The 24,331-nt window shown below is 45.9% G+C and overlaps 1 protein-coding gene across 3 annotated transcripts in view; it reads left to right on the top strand.

Moving 5' to 3' along the window:
- Nucleotides 1-508: 508 nt before the first annotated feature.
- The window catches only part of ZC3H3 (zinc finger CCCH-type containing 3), a 315,254-nt gene continuing 291,431 nt past the window's right edge, over nucleotides 509-24,331 (top strand). For all 3 annotated transcript variants that reach the window (XM_084848552.1, XM_084848554.1, XM_084848553.1), the window contains exons 1-3: nucleotides 509-989; nucleotides 1,945-3,334; nucleotides 4,730-4,926. In XM_084848552.1, the coding sequence (XP_084704678.1) occupies nucleotides 791-989; nucleotides 1,945-3,334; nucleotides 4,730-4,926 (1,786 nt within the window). In that variant the 5' untranslated portion in view covers nucleotides 509-790. The remainder of the gene's footprint in view (nucleotides 990-1,944; nucleotides 3,335-4,729; nucleotides 4,927-24,331) is intronic.

Genomic DNA, 24,331 nt, shown 5'->3' with positions numbered 1-24,331 from the left:
GTGGGCTTCCTCTCGGCAGGTTTCGCGTGTGGGGAACAGGATGCTGGACGGGCCCTTCGCTCTGATCGGGCAGGGCTCCCTCGACAGCTCCGCGCTCCGCTGCCGTGCGGCGCGCGCGCGCGGGCTCTCGTTCCGCAGAGAGCGGCGGGCATCGCGGCGGCCCGCCCGCAGCACCCACGCGTCCGGCCGCGCAGGCCTAGGCTGCCCCGTGGCCTTGGAAGCCGGCGTCGAGGGCCGCGCGCCCTGCTTCGCGGCGGCCGGGCTCTGCGTGCGGGGCCGCCCGGCCCCCGTGCTGCGGAAAGGCAACGGACACCGGAAGGGCCTGGCCGCCGCCCATCGGCAGCGCCCGGGCAGCAGGCGGAGCGCGGCTACGGTGCGCCGCGTCCCGCTCCGAGTCACGGCCGCCGCCCCCGACGCGCGCCTGGGCCCACCAAGCGCCGCGGCGCCCCGGGCGACGAGCCCGAGTCCGCGGGGCGCTTGGTGGGCCGCCAGAGGCCGCGGGGCCAGTCCGGCGCAGGGCCGCCCCACGCGGGCGGGCCGCTCTGCCCAAGAGGGGAGGCGCGCTCGAGGGCCGTCAGCCGCGGGGGACATGCGGGGGGCGCGGAAGAGGCGCTCCCGGTGCTCGAGCGACGGCGGCAGCCCGGGCCAAGGGGCGCCCCTCGAGATGGCGCGGGCAGGGCCAAGGCGCCGTTCGGCGTGACGCTCCTCGCCCCGCATTTTATGGCGGCGTTCACATGAGAACCGGAAGTGCAATTAGTCCGTCTTTTTTTTTTTAAACACACCTATCTCTATGATGCGGGTGAGGGCGAGCACGCGCGGAGCGATGACGAATGCGGAAGAAGGCTGCTCTACGGGCCGGGAGAGGGTGGGTGCTCGCGCGCGCGGCTGTGACGTCAGAGAGGGGAGTTGGGCCGGCAATCGCCGGCTGGAGGAAGAGGAGGGAATGGAGGAGAAGGAGCAGTTGAGGCGCCAGATTCGCTTGCTTCAAGGTGAGGGGCCCAGGCGTCCGGCGGGCAGGGGCAGGGGGCCCCGGCGTCCGGCACGGGCAGCCTCCTTAGGGGACCCAGGCGGCCGGAGTGGCCTCAAGCCCCATGCGGAGAGGATGGGCCCAGGAGCCCGGGGCGCTGTGCGCCGTCCCTGACAGGCCAGATGGAGGGGGACCCAGGAGTCCGGCCTTTGTCTGCAGAATGTCCTCCTCCCTGCCCCTGGGAATAACAGCAATCGTAGCGGTAGTAAATGACGACAGCAGCAATAAAAATAATAATCCTCCTGCTTCCTTTCTCCCGAAATTAATGAAAATAATAGTGGTGATGATAATAATAACAATGATAATAATTCCAGAATGCTGTTGTGGTGCCTTACACTGGATGTGCCATGGGAAGGTACAGCCAGGCATGGCTTCCCCGTGCACGTTGGTGGCACTGAAACAGAGGTATGCATTTGCCAGATGTGTAACTGTGGTGTACTGAAAGTGAAGTATTTAACAATGCTGCATGATCTGCCAGCTAGGTCCAGGCAACAAGGGTATGCAGAGAGATGTACTCAGTGGCTGGTTCACAGCGGAAGAGTTCTGTTTCTTTGGAGACTCATCCAAGGCTAGGTCTTGACTTCTCTTGGATGTGTATTAAGACCTACTTTTTTGTGCTGGTGGTCGAAGGCCAACCAGCACAAGCTTGTGGGCTTGATTGCAGTTTAGCTTTCTTGAATTCTGTTGTCTTGGAATAGGATATTTTAATGGGGCTTCATATGCTCTTTGGCATGGGACCAGTTATGGCTTCTTATTAAGAGGATCACATTCTGCAGAAATATAAATGGTATCATGGTATGGATATGTATAGGTTATGTCATAATTAGAAAAAAATATGTTGCAGAGCTTTCAGGATACTGCAAATGAGTTTTTGGAGGCATAACTAATGGAAACCTTTCCCTCCCCTTTCCTTCTAGGTCTCATCAATGACCATAAAAATGTCCATGGGGATGCACCAGTTCCTCCTCCTGCTCCAACACCTAGGTGGAGAAATCCCAGACCTCCTGCCTTTAGTAACCATAGTGTATTCTCTGCTAGATATTCCCAGCAAACCCAGAGAGACTTCCCACCTTGCCAGAGCAAGGCCAATGCCTGGAGAAATAAGTATTCCCTTGTCAATGTACCACCTCGACCAGTGCTTTCTTCTGGAAGCCGTATTTCTGCGAGTGCTTCTCCGACTATCCCGAGCCACGCAAGCCCCGAGGCAGCTGAGCCGCAGCCCGTGATTTCAGGAAGAAATGTGGGCTTCAGCGCAGGTGGTGGCATTGTTGGGGTGCAGGCTGCTGGCTCAGCAGTGGGCAGAGCTACTGTCTCAGGGTCCCAGCAGGGCTCTTCAGGAGCAACAGAGGACACAGCTGCTTCTGGAGGACGCATAAGCAGCACTGCCAGGCCTTCAAATGGTGGCTCAACAGAGAGCAAAGAACCGTGTGCCTCAACCTTGCATTGCAAAACCTTTGCTAGGGGTAGGGATGACACACGCGCAACGTGTCAGAAGGGATCTGTGACTGCAAAAGCAGTTCGGGGTGCATCGGAACTGGCCCCCGACTTGTGTAGGACTATCAGTGAGAGTGCTGTTGCGTTGAAATCTGAGCCTCAGCAGCCTCTGACCTTGCCTGATCCTGAGTCAGGTTATCTGTCAGCAAGGAAGAAACCAGCACCAAAGGTTCCAGCTCTGCATAGTTCACAACAAACCTCTGCAGTGACAGACAAATCTAACTCTTTGAGGGGTGCTGATACATCTGTTGCATGTGCTAATTCAGCTTGGGAAGCATCTTCAGCTGTTGGGATGAGTCTCTTGAAGAACAAGCATTCAGTACCTGTTCTTCAAAGATCTCCTGCCTTGCCAGCCTCCATCAAACCTCTGAGGTTCAGAAAAACCAACTACACTTGGGTGGCAAATCCGAGTAAATCTCCCCGAACTGTGAGAAGATGGGCTACTTCTAGAGCCTCTGAAAATGGCTGCAAGTTTACTGTGGACGCAGAGGTGATCTCCAAGTTACAACCAAGGGGGGACCTGGGCACAAAACAAAAGAAATCCAGCCTGCATTCAAAAATGGGGATTTCTTCCAGTCAGTATAAGTGGAAGGCATTTAGCCCCCAGCCTTCTCCTTCCACATCCACATCTGCATTCACGTGGCAGCGTAAGGAATGCGATGGGGCTGGAGTTTCCTCCCTCTTGAGTGCCAGCACTGTGAGACGTGTACCTCTTGGTCATGGTAATCCAAAACTCTTCTCTGGAAATACTGGCCTTTTAAATTACAAATTGAAGAGTCGGACCAAAATCATCAAGAGAAAGGGGAGTCCCTGGTAAGTTATTGATTGTGTCTGGAGCAAGTGCCTCAGTTAGAGCTGCGAGGGCCTGGAAAATGGGGAGGGGGGGGAGATTTTTAAAAAGTTTTTTTCTAGTGGTTTTTGGAAACTTGGGGGGAAACATTTTTTCCCTGGTTTTTCTGGTTTCCCCCACAAGTTTTCATATCTCTAGCCATAAGTCTTCCAAGACTTTTCCTACAGTTATCTTTCCCACCCCAGTTTTGCAACTGGAGTAAATTATACACAGTTATATGAGGCAAAATTTCCTTTCTTTGTAAAATTTGGGACGAGTTCTGTCAAGGACTGGAGAAGAGGGCTCAGGTGGCTGCATGTTTAGGACACTAGGTGTGTCAATATAGGTGCAGTGACAGGCAGTGAAATGTTCTGAAAACTTGCAAAGTTGTGGTGAGTTCTAGTGGAGCTGGTAAAAAAACTCCAAAATGGTTGAAGTGCCAGATCCAGATTTCTGGAGCTGAAGTGGTTACCTGGTCTAAAATCCAGTGCCTGGAGGTAGTTTTCCACAGGAAGAGCCCAGATGGTCCTCCACCATTTCTGAATGCAGCCATGGGATCATATGTTTGAAAAATTTTCCACAGCAAAAATATCCTTCCTGTAGAAAACTAGTATGCCAGGATGAAGGATTCTAGCCTAGGCTATCCCTTCACGTGTTGACTTTGCACGTTCAGGGAGGTTTTTTATTATTAACTGGGGAACGTTCAAACAAGTGATCCTTCACCTATGTTCTGACATGAGGTTTTATAGTGGTTGCACTCTCAGCACATCTTCTAGTTCTTTCCTGTGGTCCCCCGTCCCTGATCTTCTGCCTCCATATAGTTATTTCCCTCACCTGGTGTTAGTGGTTCTGAGATTGTACCATTAAAAACATTGATCACAATTTGCACAATTAGTTCCTGTGACAAGAACCCAGTAACGTTCAGTCAGCAACCACAAAATGTGAGGATTTGTTTAGTGCAGCATTGTAGAGATGGGCAGATACAAGTGCTCACACTCCATATTTCTACTGCTCATTACTATGCTGTTTGTCATGAATTTAGCACTAGGAGTGGGCTACGTGCTGGACAGAATAAGCTCTGTGGTCCTGGCTGGTTGGACTTGTTCTGAATAAGACAGACAAGATGGGGCTGGAAAAGGGGGAGAGGTTAGTAGATAAAACTCCATGCAGCTGTGGGTGTATTCAGATCTGCTTCCTACATGATCTGGCTAGATTGAAACATTCCTGCAGTTGCATGGTTACCTGGCCATATGGAAGGGCTTTTTGGTGACAGTCTGGCAGCTTTGAGTCCTTATGAACTGGTTCGTGTCCCAGGTGGGAAGTGGTGGAGGTGGAGGGCTGTGTTCACAGCTTGGTCAGTGTCTTTATTGTCCTTCCAGCTCTCCAGCTGATAAGAGGAACACCTCCTTCCCTGCCGTGCTTCTGAAAAGCCGCTATTGCCTCAGGAAGAGGACCTCCCCACGGGGAAGGGCGTCGCCGTCTGTCAGGAGAGCTGGGGCGAAGGGCCTGGTCCAGATTGGCAAGCACAGGCTGCGCCGACTGCCAGCCTCCCGTGTCCAGGGCTCAGTCAAAGAAGGTAAGGGCAAACCTGGAAATGTGTTTCTTGTGTGTGTTTTTTAAACGGCATCACAGCTGTCCAAAAACATGACAAGGGACAGTCTCTCTCGCAGCCTATTGGCTTGGTAAGGAGAAGCACGTCATAGGTTGAAATTGTATCTTTTGGGACCTCCAGCCCTCTGAGGGTCGCAAGCGGCGTTTCCTCTTTAGCAAAGACTTCAACAATGGATTGTGGCTGCATATATTGGGCTGGGAGCCAGGCCCACAGCCATCCGCATATGAGGTTGCTCCTGGAAGGCTGGCAGCATGAGCCACCTCTGCGACTTTCTGGCCAAGCTGAACTGTGACTCATTTAATTTGATCAAGCATTGAGTGCATTTGCTTCATCAATCTTCTATCAACCCCCTTTCTCCTGGCCAAACCTGGGTCCATGAGTTGCTCTTAAATAGCTCTCTGTATGAAAGACTTTTGCATCTCTCTCTTCTGCATTTCCCAAAGAATGCTTGGATCTGATCTTTGTCTTCATCCAAGACAAAGCGCATTGTTGAGAACCAGTGTCATATAGTGATTACTATCGGATTGGGACTAGGGAGACCTGGGTTCCAATCCTCACTAAGCTATAAAGCTCACTGGGTGACCTTGGGCCAGTTGTGAGCTCTCTGTCAGTGTAACTTACCTTGCAGGGGGATTGTTAGGGTTAAGAAGAGTGGGAAAGGGCCGCGTGCACTGCCCTGAGCTGCTTGCAGGACAAGCAGAATAAAAATGGCAATACACTAACTATGACAGCAGTTGCACCACTTTCTAGGCGCAGCAAAGGCCCTTGCTGAAGATGGCGTATTGGTCGTGTGTGCCAGATGTGCGGAGGGTCATAATCTTCAGCATTTTCTTGTTGGCAGCTTTTGAAGCTTTGGGAAATTCAAAAAGCAGTTTGTGGCTTTTGGGGCAGGGTTTTCTTCAAAGAAGGGGGTGCCTAAAATAATTCTGGTCTGTCTTTGTCTGGATTATGTCCAGTGTGTAGCTGCCAAGCAGAATAGTGAGAAATTATTTCATCTGGTTTTCTCTTAAATTGGGGAAAAGAGGGAGATTGATGAATATTTAGCTTGTTAAACTCAAGAAGCTTGTATTGCTACGCAAAACATCCCAAAGAGGTATTGTGTGATATCTGAGTTCTTAATTAATTCATTCCCTCCCTCCCTCCCTCCCTCTTTATATATATATATATATATATAGAGAGAGAGAGAGAGAGAGAGAGAGAGAGAGGGCGGGGGAGAGAGAGAGAGAACAGTTTATGTGCAAATGGTTTATATGCATTGCCTCTGTTTTAGTATGTACATTATCATATATACATAATTCCTGGGAATGATAGGAGTTGCAGTCCAACACATCTGGAAGGCACCAGGTTGGGGAAGGCTGGTACATATTTTTGTCACCATAGCTTTTTGTAACTGAGGAAGCTAAGAGATATGATGGATTCCCAGTGGTGTTAGGTGTGAGTTTGGAGCTCTGAAGTTCTCTCTTTCATCTCAGACTCCGTCACAGGCTCCCAGTGTAAACCTGGCACACCCATCTGCCACCTTTTCTTTCTCCAAGTTAGGAAGATGTGTATTTTCCTCCAACTGACTGGGGGATACCAGAGATACTATTTCAAACCCCCTGGAAACCTGTTCTTTTATCACATGTCCCCCTGGCCAGTGGTTTACGCCCTTCTTTAAATGCCATCACTTTCTGAGTCAAGGCTTCCTAGCACAGGACAAGAGCTTTTTCAGTCATGCCCTGTTGCCTTTGGAATTTCTTTCCAAGGAAGATACACCAAGTTCAATCTATTAGCCATTTAGAAGAGCAGTAAAATTGTTTTCATTTTGCCAGGCCTTCACGCCTCTAAGGAAGGGACAGACAGAAGGTAGACTAAAGTCCATTAATGCATCATATTTCCTGGGTGGCCTACGTAATTTCAATAATAAAAATACAGAATACAAAACCCCAGACTAAGAACGACTGACACAGCAGCATAAAAACATAATGAGAGCTAAAAACTAAACTAAAAAGCCTGGGAAAATAAAAAAACTCTTAAGAACATAAGAAGAGCCATGCTGGATCAGATCAAGGCCCCATCTAGCCCAGTATTCTGTTCACACCCATTTACCTAACCAGCTGGCCAACCATGGGAAACCCACAAGCAGGACATGAGTGCAACAGGACCATCCCACCCATGTTCCCCAGCAACTGGTGCACATAAGCATACTGCCTCTGATACAGGATGTAGAACATAGCTATCAGGACTAGTAGCCATTGATATGCATCTCCTTCTCCATCAATTTGTCCAATCCCCTTTTAAAGCCTCCAAATTGGCGGCCATCACCACATCTTGTGGTAGCGAATTCCAGTTTAACTCTGTGCCATGTGAAGGAGTCCTTCCTTTTATCTGTCCTGAACCTCCCACCAATCAGCTTCATGGGAGGACCCCACTGGGTTCTAGTATTATGAGAGAGGGAGAAAAATGTCTTGGTATCCACATTCTCCACACCATGCATAATTTTGTACACCTCTATCATGTCTCCCCTCACTTGCCTGTTTTCTAAGCTAAACAATCCCAGATGTTGCAGCCTTTCCTCATGGGAGAGTTGCACCAGCCCCTTGATCATTCTGCTCCAGTTGCTCCAGCCCTTTGATCTTCTCCTGACACCAAAAGGATATCAAAGTAGGTGCTAGTTATTCTGCCTTGGGAGAGCCCTCCGAAGATTGCGGGGAGAACGGACCAAAAAGGCCCTCTCCATAGACATCACCTGTCTTGCCTCAGAGGATGAGGGTATCCAGAGAAGAACCCCTGAAGGTGACCTTAATTGTATGGGCAGGTAGATGTGGGAGTAGGCACTACCCAGGTCTCAAGCTCCATATGGCTTTGAAGGTAGGCACAAGCACTTTAAATTGTGCTCAGAATCTGCATGGGAGTCCCTGGAGCTCTTTAAGTAATGGTGAGATGTGTACCCAGTGCCTGGTCCCAATTAGGCTGCTGGGACAATGCTTATCAACTACTTGTTTTGATGTCCTTAGTGTTCTTTTGGTGGTGGTGGGGGGGGATGATGATGATTTTGATTGACTTTAATGCTGATGTTTTTTTGACTTGGATTGTTGTACATCATTTTGAGGGTCCTTTCTCCAAAGGCAGGTCTAAAAATGAGTAAAATGGATGTTGCCCACCCTGATGCAAAGTAATATAAATGACCAGCTTTTATTTATAAGCATCTGGTGGGATTACTGGGGCCAATAAAAAAAAAGCCGTATCATTACACATGCATATCAAACCAAGCACTGGCCTGATTTGTTTGATAAAAGGGACTAGAAAATATTCAAGTTGCTTTGGGGCCCTGGGTTGCTCTTGTGAAATTATCCCAAATAAAAGTTGTAAAGCCAAGCATCACTGTTTCTCAAAGTAAATCAGGGTAGTAATTAGCTGTCTGATGTGTTTTGTGACATCAAGAAAATTAAAAGATAAGGATTTTTTTCTTTTAAAAAAGAAGGCACTAAACCATCCTTCCCCAATTTGGTGCCCACCAGATGCATAGTCCAATACATTTGGAGGACACCAAGTTGGGGAAGGCTGAACTAGGGCTCTCTTCTTGATTTGTATTGCACACTTGTGGCTCTCTACTGTTGTTGATATTACTACTACTACTACTACTATATTTTATGCCATCAGTGACATTAATTAATCAGTAACTACATGCATTAACCAGGCAGTGTATTATCCAGGGATGTTGGGGAGTGTTGCCTTAGAACTGTTAACAATTGAGTAGTTTTGTTTTTTATTTATTTATAAAGTGCTTAATGAGTATCGGTGTGCTGAAACCTTGTAATCTGTTCAGTTTCACAGTTTATATTTTTAATAGATATTGCTGCACGAGTAAGTGTTACAAGTGACTTTTCTCAGGAATACATGTGTGTATCACTTTTCCTGCGCTCATTTTTCCCATATCTTGATACGCATGCATGCATGATATCTGTGTCTTTCAGGCAGCAATCTTATGCACACTTACCTAGGAGTAAGTCCCATTGAACTCAGTCAGGCTTATTTTACTCAAGTTTGCACTGTTAGAAGTAATGTTGAAAGCAGTCCTGAATGTTCTCTAGCTTGATGAGATGCTGGCTGCAGTGAGGTGAATGAGCCTTTTGCCTGCACCCACAGTCCCTTTGCTTCTCCCTTTGCAGTGCAAATAATCAAATCAGGAATCCTGTAATTAAGCATAGTTTCCTGTTTCGTCTGAACTGGAAAACTGTGCTTACAGCTTGGAATAAACCGGGATATTAAACCACAGCTTGTGGTTGGATTAATACCTTGGCTTGTTCGGAAGCTGGCAACCATAGTTATGGTTAATTAGAGGCATCCAAGCTCATTAAGTCAAGATATGATTTTCAGAACTGGGCCACTGTGTTCTCTCTTAATGAACTGGAGCTATAACACTGCAGCCTTATAAAAACTGGGAGAAGTAAATCTAGTGGTAGTTAGTGTGTACGTTTTCTAGGTGCTTTATAAATAGTAAATAATTATTATTTTGGCGTAGTGAGTAGGTATAAAGAGAACTCTAAGGTCTTTGAAACAAGAGGCCAATTATGCTGTTTTTATTGAGTCATTTTTCTGCAGATGTGGGAGTTCCTGCATTTGCATTCATGGGAACAGTGTGTGAAGCAGAAACTTATGAATCTTGCTTCCCTCTGGGTAAAATGGGAGTTCCATGGGAATACATTTCACGTGTTGCATTGTCTATGAATGCAGCTACAGAACAGCAACTTCCAATCCCATGCTCTCCAAAACCTGCTCCAATGTAACGTGTGAACTAATCCACAGAGGCTTCTGCTGTCTTGTTTAGAGATTTGGGTATGACTTTTGGACAGTGGATGGGAAGAGTTGGGAAGCTGGCAGTATGTGAGCTGTACAGCAGATATTCTGGATCTGGATTATTCTGTGGCTCCCACACAATCTTTTCTGCCTTTTAGGGCAGGCTGTCATGGCTCTTGGCCAAGTGGTGGGTGTCCCTCTTGCCATAGAATAGACTATCAATAGCAACATATGGAGAATGGTTAAAGCCTACCTCCCCTTCCATTCCTGCCTGGAGTTGCAAAATGATACGATGGGGTGGTCTATTAATAGCAGGTCATCCTTAAAGGCTCTTGACAAGCTGCATTCTGACTGGCTCAGATTTATTTATTTTATTTCTTACATTTCTGTACTGCCCAATCGCTGAAACTTTCTGGGTGGATCACAACAATCAAGATCAGATTTGGAGATCTTAACTCTTATGCATACAAGGTGCTTGATAGCAAACTGCAGTTTTCGGCATATGCTCTAAGGAGACTTAAAATTATCTAGAATGTTTAATTTTACACTTTTTATGGTATAAAAGCATCTTATGTCAGATGTGTGAGAGTTGGATTCAGAACTGTGTACAGGCATCGAGAAGGAATATTGGGGCGAACGGCTTCTTGTGCTGGAATTATTTTTAACGACATTATTAACGACCCAGAGTATCATCCTGCTTGGTGCTGAGAAAACAGTTGCTGGCGGCTGAGTGTTCAGGCCTTTCGGGGATTTTTGTTCCTTAATGAAAGGAGGAGTGGGGCGGGGGAATGTTCAGGCAGTTGGGAGTTGTGAACCTTTCCTCACCCCTGTAAAATCAATGCTGTTACATTCCTCCAGCGCTTCGAACGCCTCTGCTCCCTATGCATGAGTCAACTTTGCTGACGTCCGCTGGAGCTTGGGCGTTCAGTACAAGACCTGCCGGGTGTGATTCTTTGAGGGTTCCCACCTAATAACGAGATCATGCAAATACTTTGCCATGGCACTTTCTCTTCTCCCTCTCTAGCATCACCAGCTAGCAAAGGCCCCCATGTCTTGTGTGCCAATAGGCTGCTGTTTGCGGCGTTTTCCAAGCAGTGCCCATGTGGGGCGTGGCCCATGCATGGTGCTGTTCCAGATTCCGGGCCACCAGCCAGCAAAGCTGTGCTTCTGCCCTTGTTCCGGCAAAGGCTCACGTGATGCCTCCTCCCCTCTGACCTGTAGAGGGCAGTCTTGCCCCTTCTATTCTCCCTTGTCCACCTTTTTCTGGTAATTGATTGCCTAATTTCCTCTTTATGTGAAAGAAAGCAGATATCAAGTAATTTGCAGCAATAACCTGCTAATGCTGGGCCAGTATCAAAACTCCCATGTTCATTTCAAGTGGCAGATAAAACACTAATATATAATTATCCTTGCAAATTGGATTGTTTTAAATAACCAAAAGACTATGGCCAGGAGAAAACTATCCCATTTCCCTTGAGTTAGTATTGCGGCATAATTGCTGCGTTCAATCAATTTCCTTGGCATTAGAAATTCCATCACAATCAACATTAAGCTATATTCATTGTGATGGCTTAAGAGACGGGCCATTTCTCCTCTTTTCCTTAACTGGCAAAATTAATCAGGGAAAAGATTTTAAACATTTACCCGTGCGAAAGAGGTCAGCTCTGCCACTATATTGCTCAGCAGATAAGGGGGCTAATAAAAAGAAAATTGAATTACTAATGATCGCCAGGAACCGAGTATATAAAACCTGGCAATCGCCCGCTTCAGGAGGAAAGGAGAATCAATTTTCTTTGGACAAGGTGCGCTCATTTTTTATTTTGGCGCATATTATCAGCAATTTAATTTGAAAGAGCATAAACAGGAGGAAACAGTTAGGAAATAATGAGCCTGAAGGTGTAAAGTGCTACAGGATATATGCTGTACACAATTTATTTGGCACAACAGATAATCACTTTAATTGAATTCAAAACTGCATTGTTCAGCAGTGTGGCCTGCCTCTTTTTTGCCTGTGGGGATTGCAGAATATTACAAAGGTGCAGAAAGAGCCATGTGTCTGAGTGTGTCCCTTCTTTGTAATGTCCCCCGCAAGGCATGGCTATCGCTGCTTCGTTCATGCGTGGATGCAGGCCGTTGATGGTGTAATATTTAAAAGGCAATAGAAGTGCCTTCCGCCTCCGGGACCCTGCCTCTCTGCACAGAGAGCCCTCAGTGTGCAGGGTGCTGTCGTAGAGCAGTAAAGTATCCAGCTTTTGCCTTGATTGATAACTTCAGTTCATGGAAGGCTCCTTGCTGTGTAGTGAGACAGATCTCTTTCCCAACCCTCCACACTCCTCTCATCTTGCACGTCCTGGGTGGTTGTATGGGGGATGCTGAACTTGCTGTCTTTCCTGCTGGACTGTGTATAATGACTGGCAGCTTTCTATCTTGCTTGAGTGGTTAAATCTGACATGCAGATATTGCATCAAATTTCCAGGGGCCCAGGCATCTTTGGGTATCTTCTTGTCTTGTCAGTGGGCCATCTAGTCAGATATTAATTTCAAAATGGTACTGCTAGGGAAGAATGAGCTTGGAGGACCTTCCAGGATGGTTCTGTGTGCCTTTTACCTCCTAAGTGGTGGAGTCTTGTACTGTTGACGATCTGCAGCAAGCTAATGACAAAGCTGTGGTGGTGGCTACATTTTGGCAGAGCAAAGTTTGATCTGGATACGAAATAAATAAAACCTCCAAATTAATCCCAAATGCCTAACTTGGTTTCTTTGTGTGGTCCACCAGAATTGCAGACAAGTAAAGCTCCAATTTTAGCTAAACAGCAGTAATTCAAATGTTTACCTATTTCTTCCCCATTGCTGGGCAGCGTAGATAAATTAAATTGCTCTGTGTATATGCTGCTACTAAATGTGTGCATGTATGCACATAAACTGTAGGGGTACAGTGTGTGTGCCATTTTTATTAGCTTTATGCTAAAGGCTCATGAGGTCCCAGTTGGGAATCGAGGTGTGAGAGGGTCTGTCTGAAGGGAAGAGAGGTGAAAATGTCAAAAGCAGGCAGGGATGGTGGAAGAGAGTGGAGTTAGTAGGTCAAGCAAGGCTTTATCAGAGCAGGTGATTAGATGCTTACAGTTCCAAAAAAGAAATGCATGGGGGGGTAGTGTTGGGGGAAGCCTGGGCTGTGCTAGGGCCAGTATTGCATCTCCTGTCCAAGGTGTACCACAGCGAATGGAAGTTTGTGTTGGAGCAGAGCTACATGTTGCGTATCTTGTGTTCCGTTCAGTGGGGCTTGCAGAGGAGATGAATTGTGCTTCGTTTGTGTCATGCTGCTGTTCATTTCAGAAGTATTTCTCTTCCACTCCCCTCCCCCCTTTCATAGTAAAGTGAGGATTGCAGCACTTGGGTTAATTACAGTTTCATGCTTGTGTTTCTAATGCTGGAGGACAAGAGAATGTGAAGACGGAATGCGAAGACCAAGATCGCAGAGATAATATCTTAGAACAATGAGAATCTGTTTGTTGTTAGAGTGTGTCTATGCAAAGTGAGGATATGTTAAATGATGCCATTTCTTTTAGTGGAGGTTGCTGGCTAATCCAGAATCTCAAAGATTAGTAGAAATCAGAAAGCAAGTCTGAATTCCAAACTGAGTATTTTAAAAGCTGTTTATGATTTTTTTTTTTAAGGTAGGTTTCAAGATTTGAATTCTATCTCATGATTGGCATGCTCTCATTCTGCAAAGGTGTATGTTAAACCTTTATCAATTAACAGATAGCCATAATGATGTGAGTATTACTCAGTTTCAGCTACAATTCCTGTTGCCCTCATTCAGAGGGAGAGATCAACATATGAAAGCCTTGTTGGATCAAAAACACTGGGCATCAGTTGGGTGCACATCTGAATGTGGCTGTCATCTTCATTAGTTAGCACTACTTTACTTTGACAGGGATGTACCTTCTGTATTCTGGTGCAACTACTTATGCATAAATAATATGTTTGTGCATGACTAGGGCTGGATTGGGGCACGTGTCTCTTCCGCAGCTTGAAGAATTGTAGTTTCAATACAGGAAGTAGTCCAGTTCTGTGAACATAACTGAAATACTCTGCTGCCTCTGTTCTTTAAAAACAATAATAGAATATTCATTTATTTATTGGGCATTTATATGCTGCTCTATAACCAAGTTCTCAGGATGGTGTACGACAAGAATAAAAACACATATAATGTAGGGTGGGTTTCTTGGTTATGTTCTTTTGCTGCAAAGGCTTTTAATAGGGTTTGTGTTTAGGAGTTATTTATTCTGGGTTGTTTAAAACCTTGTATATATATCTTTTTCTTTGTGTATGCTTCTTGACCTTTAATTTCATGTTAACGATTGCGGATGCATATCTCAGTGAAGTATTGCATTAAATTAAGTGAGATTATATACTGGGCCGGTTAGCGTGTGATGCTAAGCCATAATTTAGTGGTACGTGGATGCGCCTAGATGAGTCTGAGCAAAGTGCTGGGCTTGTGCCCTTCCCCATTCGTCTCTCTCTCCTCCTCCTCCTCCTCCTCCTCCTCTTCCTGCAGCGCTGGGAGGAGGGTTTCAGTAGAGTTTAGAATGAACCAGAGATCTTGGTTTCAAACAGGGGGTGGGCAACTGCAGGCAGTCTGAGGACCAGTTCAGTGGCAAATGGTGGCTTTCAAAAACTTATTTCTAGTAAAAATAAAATAGTTGCAGTGCGGGGGTGAGGGCTCAGGTTCCCTGCAGGCTGCATGTTGCCCACCCCTGACTTAAAATAAACTCTAATTAAACAGGCTACCTAAATAACCCATAGCTTGAAGTTGGCGTATTTTGAAACTGACCATAGTTTGTTTTAAACCATGATGTCTGGTTTCTAGGTAATTACAACCCAACTTTCATAGGAAGTGAAACAAAATTATACTCAGTTGAACAATAAACACCTTGTTACATTATTGCTACATTGTTACCTTGCATTGATGATACACATTGTTACATTTTTGTCTCATGTAATAGGCAGCATTGAGTCTGCCAGCCACTTCCGCCACCTATGGTTTGGCGTTCTTTTCTTTTTTGTATTTTGCTATTTACCTTAACTCATTAATTACAAATTACCTTAACTTATTAGTTACAAATTGAACAAAACCATCCACCTTTTCTTCCTTCCCAGTTTTTAACTCTTTGGTACGTTGAATTCCTATAGCCAAAAGCACTAAAATATTATTAGACAAACTGTAGTCCATGGTACTTTCCAAAACTCTTTTTTCTTACTCCTCCTATCCCTGTCCCTGTTTTGACTCATTTTCTTTATCGGGCCCTGAAATCCCTGTCTAGGCTCTATACTGGACAGAATATCTTCCCGTGTTTGATTTTTCAAAAAAGGCCGTATCAGACAGCCTGAAACCTTTTCCCAAACCTCTTTAGCTGATGGGCAATCTTGTATGCAATGTTCAAAATTTCTTTAACACCTAACCCCTGCCTGAAACCCTGGAGAGCCATTGCTGCCAGTCGGTGTCAACACTGGGCTAGATGCACCAAGGGTCTGACACAGTATAAGGCAGCTTCCTGTGTTTCTTTGCCGAAGTTCTTCTGGCCTTGAGGGAGCAGGGAAGGGGAGGGGAGCACGCAAGCCTCAGGCTTCATTGTGGCTTGTGCATACAGTGCTAAAGCATGGTTTACATTAGAACATAAGCAGGGTCATGCTGGATGAGACCAAAGGTCCATCTTGTCCAGTGTTTTGTTCACACAGTGGCCAGCCAGCTGCCTGTGGGAAACTTACAAGTGGGGCCTGAGTGCAATAGGATCCTCTTGCTCATGTTCCTCAGCAACTGGTGTACATTGGCATACTGCTTCTGATATTGGAGGTAGCACATAGCCATCGGGACTAGTAGCCACTGATAGCTTTACCCCCCTCCCCCATGAATTTGCCTCCCTACTTGGTTTCCTGCTTCCGATATATTTAAAGAATTCTTTATTGTTGGCACTGATACTGTTATCAATATGTTCCTCAAAATGCCTCTTCTGCATCTCTTAATTGTCTGCTTGCATTTCTTTGGTGCAAGTTTGTGTTCCTTTTTGTTCTCCTTGTTTCGGCAAGACTGCCATTTTCTGAGGGAAGCCTTCTTCTCTCTAGTAGCTTCCTTGACACTGCTTGTTAACCATGCTGGTGACCTCTTGAACTTGGTGCGCCCTTTCCTAACCTGTGGTATACGTTCCAGCTGAGCTTCTCTTGTTGTGGTTTTGAGTAACCTGCAAGCATTTTGGAGGTATATAACCCTCTTGACACTCTCTTCCAACTTCTTTTTCACTAGTTCCCTCATTTTAGAGAAGTTTCCTCTTTTGAAGTAAAATGTGACTGGATTTGACTTCCTTGGCAATTTTCCACCTAAATATATATTACACCTGATAGCACTGTGGTCACTGTTTCCAGTTGGTTTGACAACACACATCTTGTACTAGGTCCTGGGTGACACTACTTAGGATTAAATCCAGGGTCGCCTCCCCTTTGGTTGGTTCCATGACCAACTGTTCTAGGGCACAGTCATTTAGGGCATCGGGAAATTTAACTTTTTTGTCATAACTGGAAACTTTATCTAATCAATGTGGGGGTAATTGAAGTCACCCATTATTACAGCACTCTGTTTGGATGCCTCCCTAATTTCATTTTCTATCACCGTGAGTATTCTGATCTGGTGGATGATAGCATTTCCCTAGTACCAAATTACCTTTGGTATGGTCACCCACAGAGCTTCTATGGAGGAGTCAGCCCCTTTTAGGTTTTCTGGTATGCTTGATGCTATGCCCTCTTTGATGTACAGAGCAACACCTCCTCCGGTACACCCTTCCCTGTCCTTCCTGTAGAGTTTATATCCAGAGATTACCGTAACCCACTGGTTCTCTCCATTCCACCAAGTTTCTGCTATTATATGCCCATTTCAGTCGGACTTCAGGTCCGGGCATGGGACAGAAATGGCCTTGGTTGCCTTGGTGGATGATATGAGGAGGGCTCTGGATAGTGGTGAATGCTCCTTCCTTGTTCTCCTCGACCTCTCAGTGGCTTTTGATACCGTTGACCACGGTATCCTCCTGGACCGCCTGGAGAGGATGGGCATTGGAGACACCGTATTATGGTGGTTCCGGTCCTTCCTCTCCGGCGGACACCAGAGGGTAACACTGGGAGAGGAGGTTTCGGACCGGTGGCTGCTCACTTGTGGGGTGCCACAGGGTTCCATCCTCTCCCCAATGCTATTTAACATCTATGTGAAGCCGCTGGGGGCTATCATCAGGAGGTTTGGGGTGCAGTGTCATCAATATGCAGATGACACGCAGCTCTACCTCTCGTTCAAATCTTCACCAAGGTTGGCCTTAGAATCCTTGTCCAAATGTCTGGAGACGGTGAGTGGCTGGATGGGGAGGAATAAGCTGAAGCTGAACCCTGACAAGACTGAGATACTTCTGGTGGGAGACAAGAGGAGGTTGGGGGATGTTGACTTGGTGTTGAATGGGGTATGGCTATCCTTGAAAGATCAGGTCCGCAGGCTGGGGGTCATTTTGGACTCCCAGCTGTCCATGGAGGCTCAGGTGTCAGCTGTGAGCCGGACAGCGCTGTAACAACTCCATCTGATATGGCGGCTGCACCCCTTCCTTCCCGACCATCTGCTCCCATTGGGAGTACATGCCCTGGTCTCCTCTCGTATAGACTACTGTAATGCGCTCTACATGGGGTTACCCTTGAAGACGGTTCGGAAGCTGCAGCTGGTACCGAACGCAGCGGCTCGCCTGATTAAAGGCAGCTGCCGGCGAGATCATATCACTGCAGTGCTGCAGGAGTTGCACTGGATACCAGTTGTTTTCCGGGCCAAATTCAAGGTGTTGGTTTTGACCTTTAAAACACTATATGGTTCTGGCCCAGCCTATCTTAAGGAGCACCTCTGGCAACACCAGACAGACCGCTTAACAAGATCAGCCTCGGATGGCCTTCTCTCTATCGCATCCGTCAGGACAGCTAGACTGGTGGGGACGAGGGAGAGGGCCTTTTCTGTGGTGGCCCCCACTCTGTGGAACTCCCTCCCTAGGGAACTCCGCCATGCCCCCTCTTTAATGAGCTTCCATCGTGCATTAAAAACGTGGTTGTTCAGGCAGGCCTTTGGGGTGGGTTAGGGTATTTTAGAAAATGTTTTTACTGTAGAATATTTTGTTATAAACTGTTTCATTATATACTTCGTACATCGCCCAGAGTGGCTGGGTGACCAGCCAGATGGGCGATTAATAAATAAATTAAATAAATAAGTAAGTAAGTAAATAAAATATAGTTAAGTTCTCCTTTAAAACCAGGCACTCCAACTTTTCCATCTTGGCTCAGAAGCTTCTAGCATTAGCAGAGAAACACCTGTACACTGTGTCCCTCCCCACACGTCACTGGTGTGTGCATCTTCTGCTATGGCCCTTAGGCCTCTTTGACTGGCTATCATGTTACACCATATACTCATGGCCTCTTCCCTCCCTGTCCCCATTTGGGCAATCAGAAACATTTTCATCTTCATCCCCTATGGATAATTCAACCAGAACCAGATGCTTTCCATCTCCTGTTGGCTTTCCCCCAATGTGCAATTTAAAAGCTGCTCTGCCACCTTTTTATGTTTAGCACCAGCTAATGGAGAAAATGTTTAGCTCTGGATATGAATGACATTTTCTTCTCCTTGACTGACCTGCTGTCCCAGGTGTTCCCTGGCACTCCAGTCTGGTTCTTCATCTTTCACCGCAATGTATATGCAGTCGGGGTGGGATGGGTGAAAGGGCTAGATGGCTGTGTCCGTGTCTTGTCCATCATCCTGGGTATTCTCTTCCCTGAGAGCATCTTTAAGAGGTGTCTTTCCAGCATCTCTATATAGACTAATGCCCTTTGAAAAACCTGGAGTGGTTTCACTGTGTGTGTGTGATGGGTGGAGCAATTGCCCATCACCGTCTTCTGTTCTAAGTCTCTAAATCAGAGTAGCAAATCTCCCCTCTCCATTATAATATTTCCTCTCCTGGGCATCCTTCATGTGAATTGCTTTCTAGGGTATTGTGGCTGGATTGGGCATGCATCTCCTTTGGGTCCTCACCTTGCTTACTCGTACAAGGTTTCCATTTGCTCTACAGTGTTATATAAATAAGTAGAAGTTTGCAGATTACAGAGAGAGCCAGGGTTTTGAGTGCTTGTTGCACAGAGGAACCTGTCAGGTTTCTTGATCTCTCAAGCACACATACACAAGCAATCTGACGGAACCCACAAATATGTAGGGAGCTTCCACTGACAGCTTAGAAGCAAGCTGGGATGGGAGGGTGTCTTTGTCCAGGCGATAGGACGTCTACATTTCAAGCTGGTTACTCCTTGCATGGTCTCCAACTCTTCTCACTAACTCTGCACACCTATTTATCTGCCCACCACCATCCACATTACATGAATCCCATCTCTTGTATTCCTTTCTGTGCCAATTGGCAACAGCAATAATAATAATTTGAAGGATCCTCAAAGTTGTGTGGGGGAATCAACATGTGAACTTCCCAAGTTTATTCCAGTTGTAGAACAGGAAGAATTGTATATCATGTTGCTGTATTTTAGTGCAGGATTCAATCCCCTTTACACAGAGGCATGAAATGGAGCTGGGAGCAGAATACAGCAAGACAGAAGAGTTTGTGCAAGTTTGTCTCTTGGCATCTGAATTACAGTTTAATGATGGCTATCTCCTAGAGGTTATCAGTGCAGTGAAATGCACACAAGAAAATCCAATGGAATAATTTATCTCTAGGTTTTGAGTTTTCGAATTGTTTACTGGGCTAAAAGTGAGGCTTTCCAATCAAAGGGCCTGGCATAGGGGATGATAATACATACTCTTCTCTCGTCTGGCTCCAAACATAATTTTCTCTTGGCTGGATTTCGCCATTGATTGGTGATCTTAATTTAGTGACAGGCTCTAAAATGGCTCTCATGTAATGCAGCTGTTTAAGAAGATATTAGGGTGAAAGAAATACCCCAATTTTTTTTGTGAAACGAGCTGCGTTATCAGCAAGAGCAATCAAGTATATGGGACGTGGCTGGGCTTGTGAGCTATTGGGGGCATCACTGCAAGCCAAGGATTTACACCTCCATCTAAACATTAACTGGGGCGTTGCACCATTTCTCCCCCCTCTTGGTGTGTAAGGTGGGTTGTGATCCATCATTCCCTCCCTAGTGTTGCAATGTCTGTTACATTTTACTACCCCAAACACTGTAAAAGGGCATTAGAGCAGTTAAATCCCAGAGTCCTGCTTTCCTAAGGAAAAAAGAAAATGCTGAATTAGGCAGTGGAAAAAGGCAACCACAGCGATACTTTAATCTTGCATAAATTATCAGAAGAGTCAAAGGCTAGCCATTTTATGTATTGTTAGAGCTGTGCTAATTAGTTATTCCCGAATAATCAATGGTTCTTGACTTCTTCTTCTTTTGAGTGGTAATGGACCATAATATATTTACTTCCAAAATGGCAGCTATAGACATATATAATTTTTTTGGGGGGGCGGGGGACATGACTTTGTTTTAATCTTGCTCCACATGACTGTGGGGCTAATGAGCTAGTTATGTAGCTTGTAAAACTGGTGAGAAAGAGAGAGCAAAGCAGTCTACAAATTAGATGAAGTTCTTTTAAATTCATTGATTGTTATGGATTGGATGGGGTGAGTATGGAAGCTTGAATGGAGATGTAAGGTGACCACCTGCTGCTCATATTCTGCGAAGAGGAAAAACTCTAAGAATGTGGTGGGCCTCCAGCCATCTTGCTTTTGACTTTGAACTAGATGACACTTGTATTCCCTCCACCTCTATGAGCTCTTATGTAACTGTTTAATTGCAGTTAATTAATTTGCAGTAGCTATATCTCACGGTCTTTGTAGCCTGTGGCTGTATCCAGTGGACTAGCGGGAATAACCGCTAGTTCAACGAGAAACTAGCACTTGCTACGGCAACCAGAAACTAGCTCAAAGTAGTGTTTCTGGAACGGAAGAAGTTAGTGGAGCTCATGGAAGAGAGCTCTGCTGACCTGTCCCTTTCCAGAAACACTAGTTTGAGCAAGTTTTGGAGGTTGCTGTAGCAATGCTAGCAGTCCTTCCTGCTAGCACAACTTGATGAGTGCCACCAGACTGTCAGAATTGGATGTACCCAATATTCCCTGTCATTAATGTGGATTGTCATGGATCACTGCCTTGTTGTGGCGAAGGGGCTTGCGTAACTCAGTGAAGCCATACGCTATGCCGTGCAGGGCCACCCAAGACGGACAGGTCATGGCAGAGAGTTCTGACAAAATGTGGTCCACTGGAGAAGGAAATGGCAACCCACTCCAGTATTCTCGCCAAGAAAACCCCATGGAACCTATCACAAGGCTAAAAGAGATGACGCCGGAAGATGAGCCCCTCAGGTCGGAAGGAGTCCAATATACTACTGGGGAAGAGCAGAGGGTATTTCCAAGTAGCGCCAGAAAGAGTGAAGCGGCTGGGCCAAAGCCGAAAGGACACTCAGCAGTGGATGTGTCTGGTGGTGAAAAGAAAATCCGATGCTGTAAAGAACAATATTGTTTAGGAACCTGGAATGTCAGATCAATGAATCAAGGTAAGCTGGAGGTGGTCAAACATGAGATGGCAAGATTGAACATCGACATCTTGGGAATCAGCAAACTAAAATGGACAGGCATGGGCAAATTTAATTCAGGTGACCATCATATCTACTACTGTGGGCAAGAATCCCTTAGAAGAAATGGAGTAGCACTCATAGTCAACAAAAGGGTGGGAAAAGCAGTACTGGGGTACAATCTCAAAAACGATAGAACGATCTCAGTACGAATCCAAGGCAAACCATTCAACATCACAGTAATTCAAGTCTATGCCCCAACCACTGATGCCAAAGAAGCTGAGGTTGATCGGTTCTATGAAGACCTACAACACCTTCTTCTAGAACTAACACCAAAAAAAGATGTCCTCTTCATCATAGGGGATTGGAATGCTAAAGGAGGAAGTCAAGAAATCACCGGGATAACAGGCAGGCATGGCCTTGGTGTACAAAATGAAGCAGGACAAAGGCTAATAGAGTTTTGCCAAGAGAACACGCTGATCATAGCAAACACTCTTTTCTAACAGCACAAGAGACGACTGTACACATGGACATCACCAGATGGTCAATATCGAAATCAGATTGATTATGTCCTTTGCAGCCAAAGATGGAGAAGCTCTATACAGTCAGTAAAAACAAGACCTGGAGCTGACTGTGGCTCAGATCATGAGCTTCTTGTTGCAAAATTTCAGCTTAAATTGAAGAACGTAGGGAAAACCACTGAACCATTCAGGTATGACCTAAATTATATCCCTTATGAATATACAGTTGAGGTGAGGAATAGATTTCAGGGATTAGACCTGATAGACAGAGTGCCTGAGGAACTCTGGACGGAGGTCCGTAACATTGTTCAGGAGGCAGCAACGAAATCCATCCCCAAGAAAAAGAAATGCAAGAAAAAGAAATGCAAAGTGGCTGTCCGATGAGGCTTTACAAGTAGCTGAGGAAAGAAGGGAAGCGAAAAGCAAGGGAGAAAGGGGAAGATATATCCAACTGAATGCAGAGTTCCAGAGAACCGCAAGGAGAGACAAGAAGGCCTTCTTAAATGAACAATGCAAAGAAATCGAGGAAAACAACAGAATGGGAAAGACTAGAGATCTCTTCAAGAAAATTGGAGATCTCAAGGGAACGTTTTGTGCAAAGATGGGCATGATAAAGGACAAAGAAGGCAGGGACCTAACAGAAGCAGATGAGATTAAGAAGAGGAGGAAAGAATACACAAAAGAACTATACAGGAAAGATCTGAATGTCCCTGATAGCCATGATAGTGCGGTCACTGAACTTGAGCCGGACATCCTAGAGAATGAAGTCAAGTGGGCCTTAGGAAGCATTAGTAACAACAAAGCTAGTGGAGATGACAGTATTCTAGCTGAGCTGTTTAAAATCCTAAAAGATGATGCTGTCAAAGTGCTGCACCCAATATGCCAACAAATTTGGAACACTCAACAGTGGCCGCAAGACTGGAAAAGGTCAGTTTACATTCCAATTCCAAAGAAGGGCAACGCCAAAGAGTGTTCAAACTACCGCACAATTGCGCTCATTTCACATGCCAGCAAGGTGATGCTCAAAATCCTACAAGCTAAGCTTCAGCAGTATGCGAACAGAGAACTAGCGGAAGTACAAGCTGGGTATCGAAGAGGCAGAGGAACTAGAGATCAAATCTCCAACATTCGCTGGATCATGGAGAAAGCAAGAGAATTCCAGAAAAACGTCTATTTCTGCTTCATTGACTACTCTAAAGCCTTTGATTGTGTGGATCACAACAAACTGTGGCAAATTCTTAAAGAGACGGGAGTACCAGACCACCTTACCTGTCTCCTGAGAAAGCTGTATGAGGGTCAAGAAGCAACAGTAAGAACCAGACGTGGAACAACCGAGTGGTTCAAAATTGGGAAAGGAGTACGACAAGGCTGCATACTGTCACCCTGCTTATTTAACTTATATGCAGAGTACATCATGAGAAACGCTGGGTTGGATGAATCACAGGTTGGAATTAAGATTGCCGGGAGAATTATCAACAACCTCCGATATGCAGACGATACCACCCTAATGGCAGAAAGCGAAGAGGATCTAAAGAACCTCTTGTTGAGGGTGAAAGAGGTGAGTGCAAAAGCTGGTTTGAAACTCAACATTAAAAAAACGAAGATCATGGCATCTGGCCCCATCGCTTCCTGGCATATAGAAGGGGAAGAAATGGAAGCTGTGACAGATTTTACTTTCTTGGGCTCCAAGATCACCGCAGACGGTGACTGTAGCCATGAAATTAAAAGACGCTTGCTCCTTGGGAGGAAAGCTATGGCAAACCTAGACAGCATAGTAAGAAGCAGAGACATCACCTTGCCGACAAAGGTCCACATAATCAAAGCTATGGTTTTCCCAGTAGTAATGTATGGCTGTGGGAGCTGGACTATAAGGAAGGCTGAGTGCCGAAGAATCGATGCTTTCGAACTGTGGTGCTGGAGAAGGCTCTTACGAGTCCCCTGGACTGCAAGGAGGTCAAATCAGTCCATCCTAAAGGAAATCAACCCTGACTGCTCATTGGAAGGACAGATACTGAAGCTGAAGCTGAAATATTTTGGCCACCTAATGCGAAGAGAAAACTCCCTGGAAAAGACCCTGGTGCTGGGAAAGACTGAAGGCAAAAGGAGAAGGGGACGGCAGAGGATGAGATGGCTAGATAGCATCACGGATGCAATGAATATGAACTTGAGCACACTCCGGGAGAGAGCAGAGGACAGGAAGGCCTGGCGTGCTATGGTCCATGGGGTCACGAAGAGTCTGACACGACTGAACGACTGAACAACAAAATGTGGATTGGAATATCTGCTTCCTAAATGTATGTCCATTGCAAGAGTGGAGGGTGAGGGAAGGATTGGTTTAAATTAAAACATTTTAAAATCAGTTTTAAACTACTGTCCAGCCTAGGATCTGCATATTGTCACCCTGCTTATTTAACTTATATGCAGAGTACATCATGAGAA

The sequence above is a fragment of the Heloderma suspectum genome, chromosome 4 (genome assembly GCF_057233095.1).
Source record: "Heloderma suspectum isolate Gila_16-S chromosome 4, 16-S_ref, whole genome shotgun sequence".
In the NCBI taxonomy this organism is placed as follows: Eukaryota; Metazoa; Chordata; class Lepidosauria; order Squamata; family Helodermatidae; genus Heloderma; species Heloderma suspectum.
The sequence above is the reverse complement of the archived record's forward strand: the minus strand, read 5'-3'. Positions and strand labels throughout refer to the sequence as shown.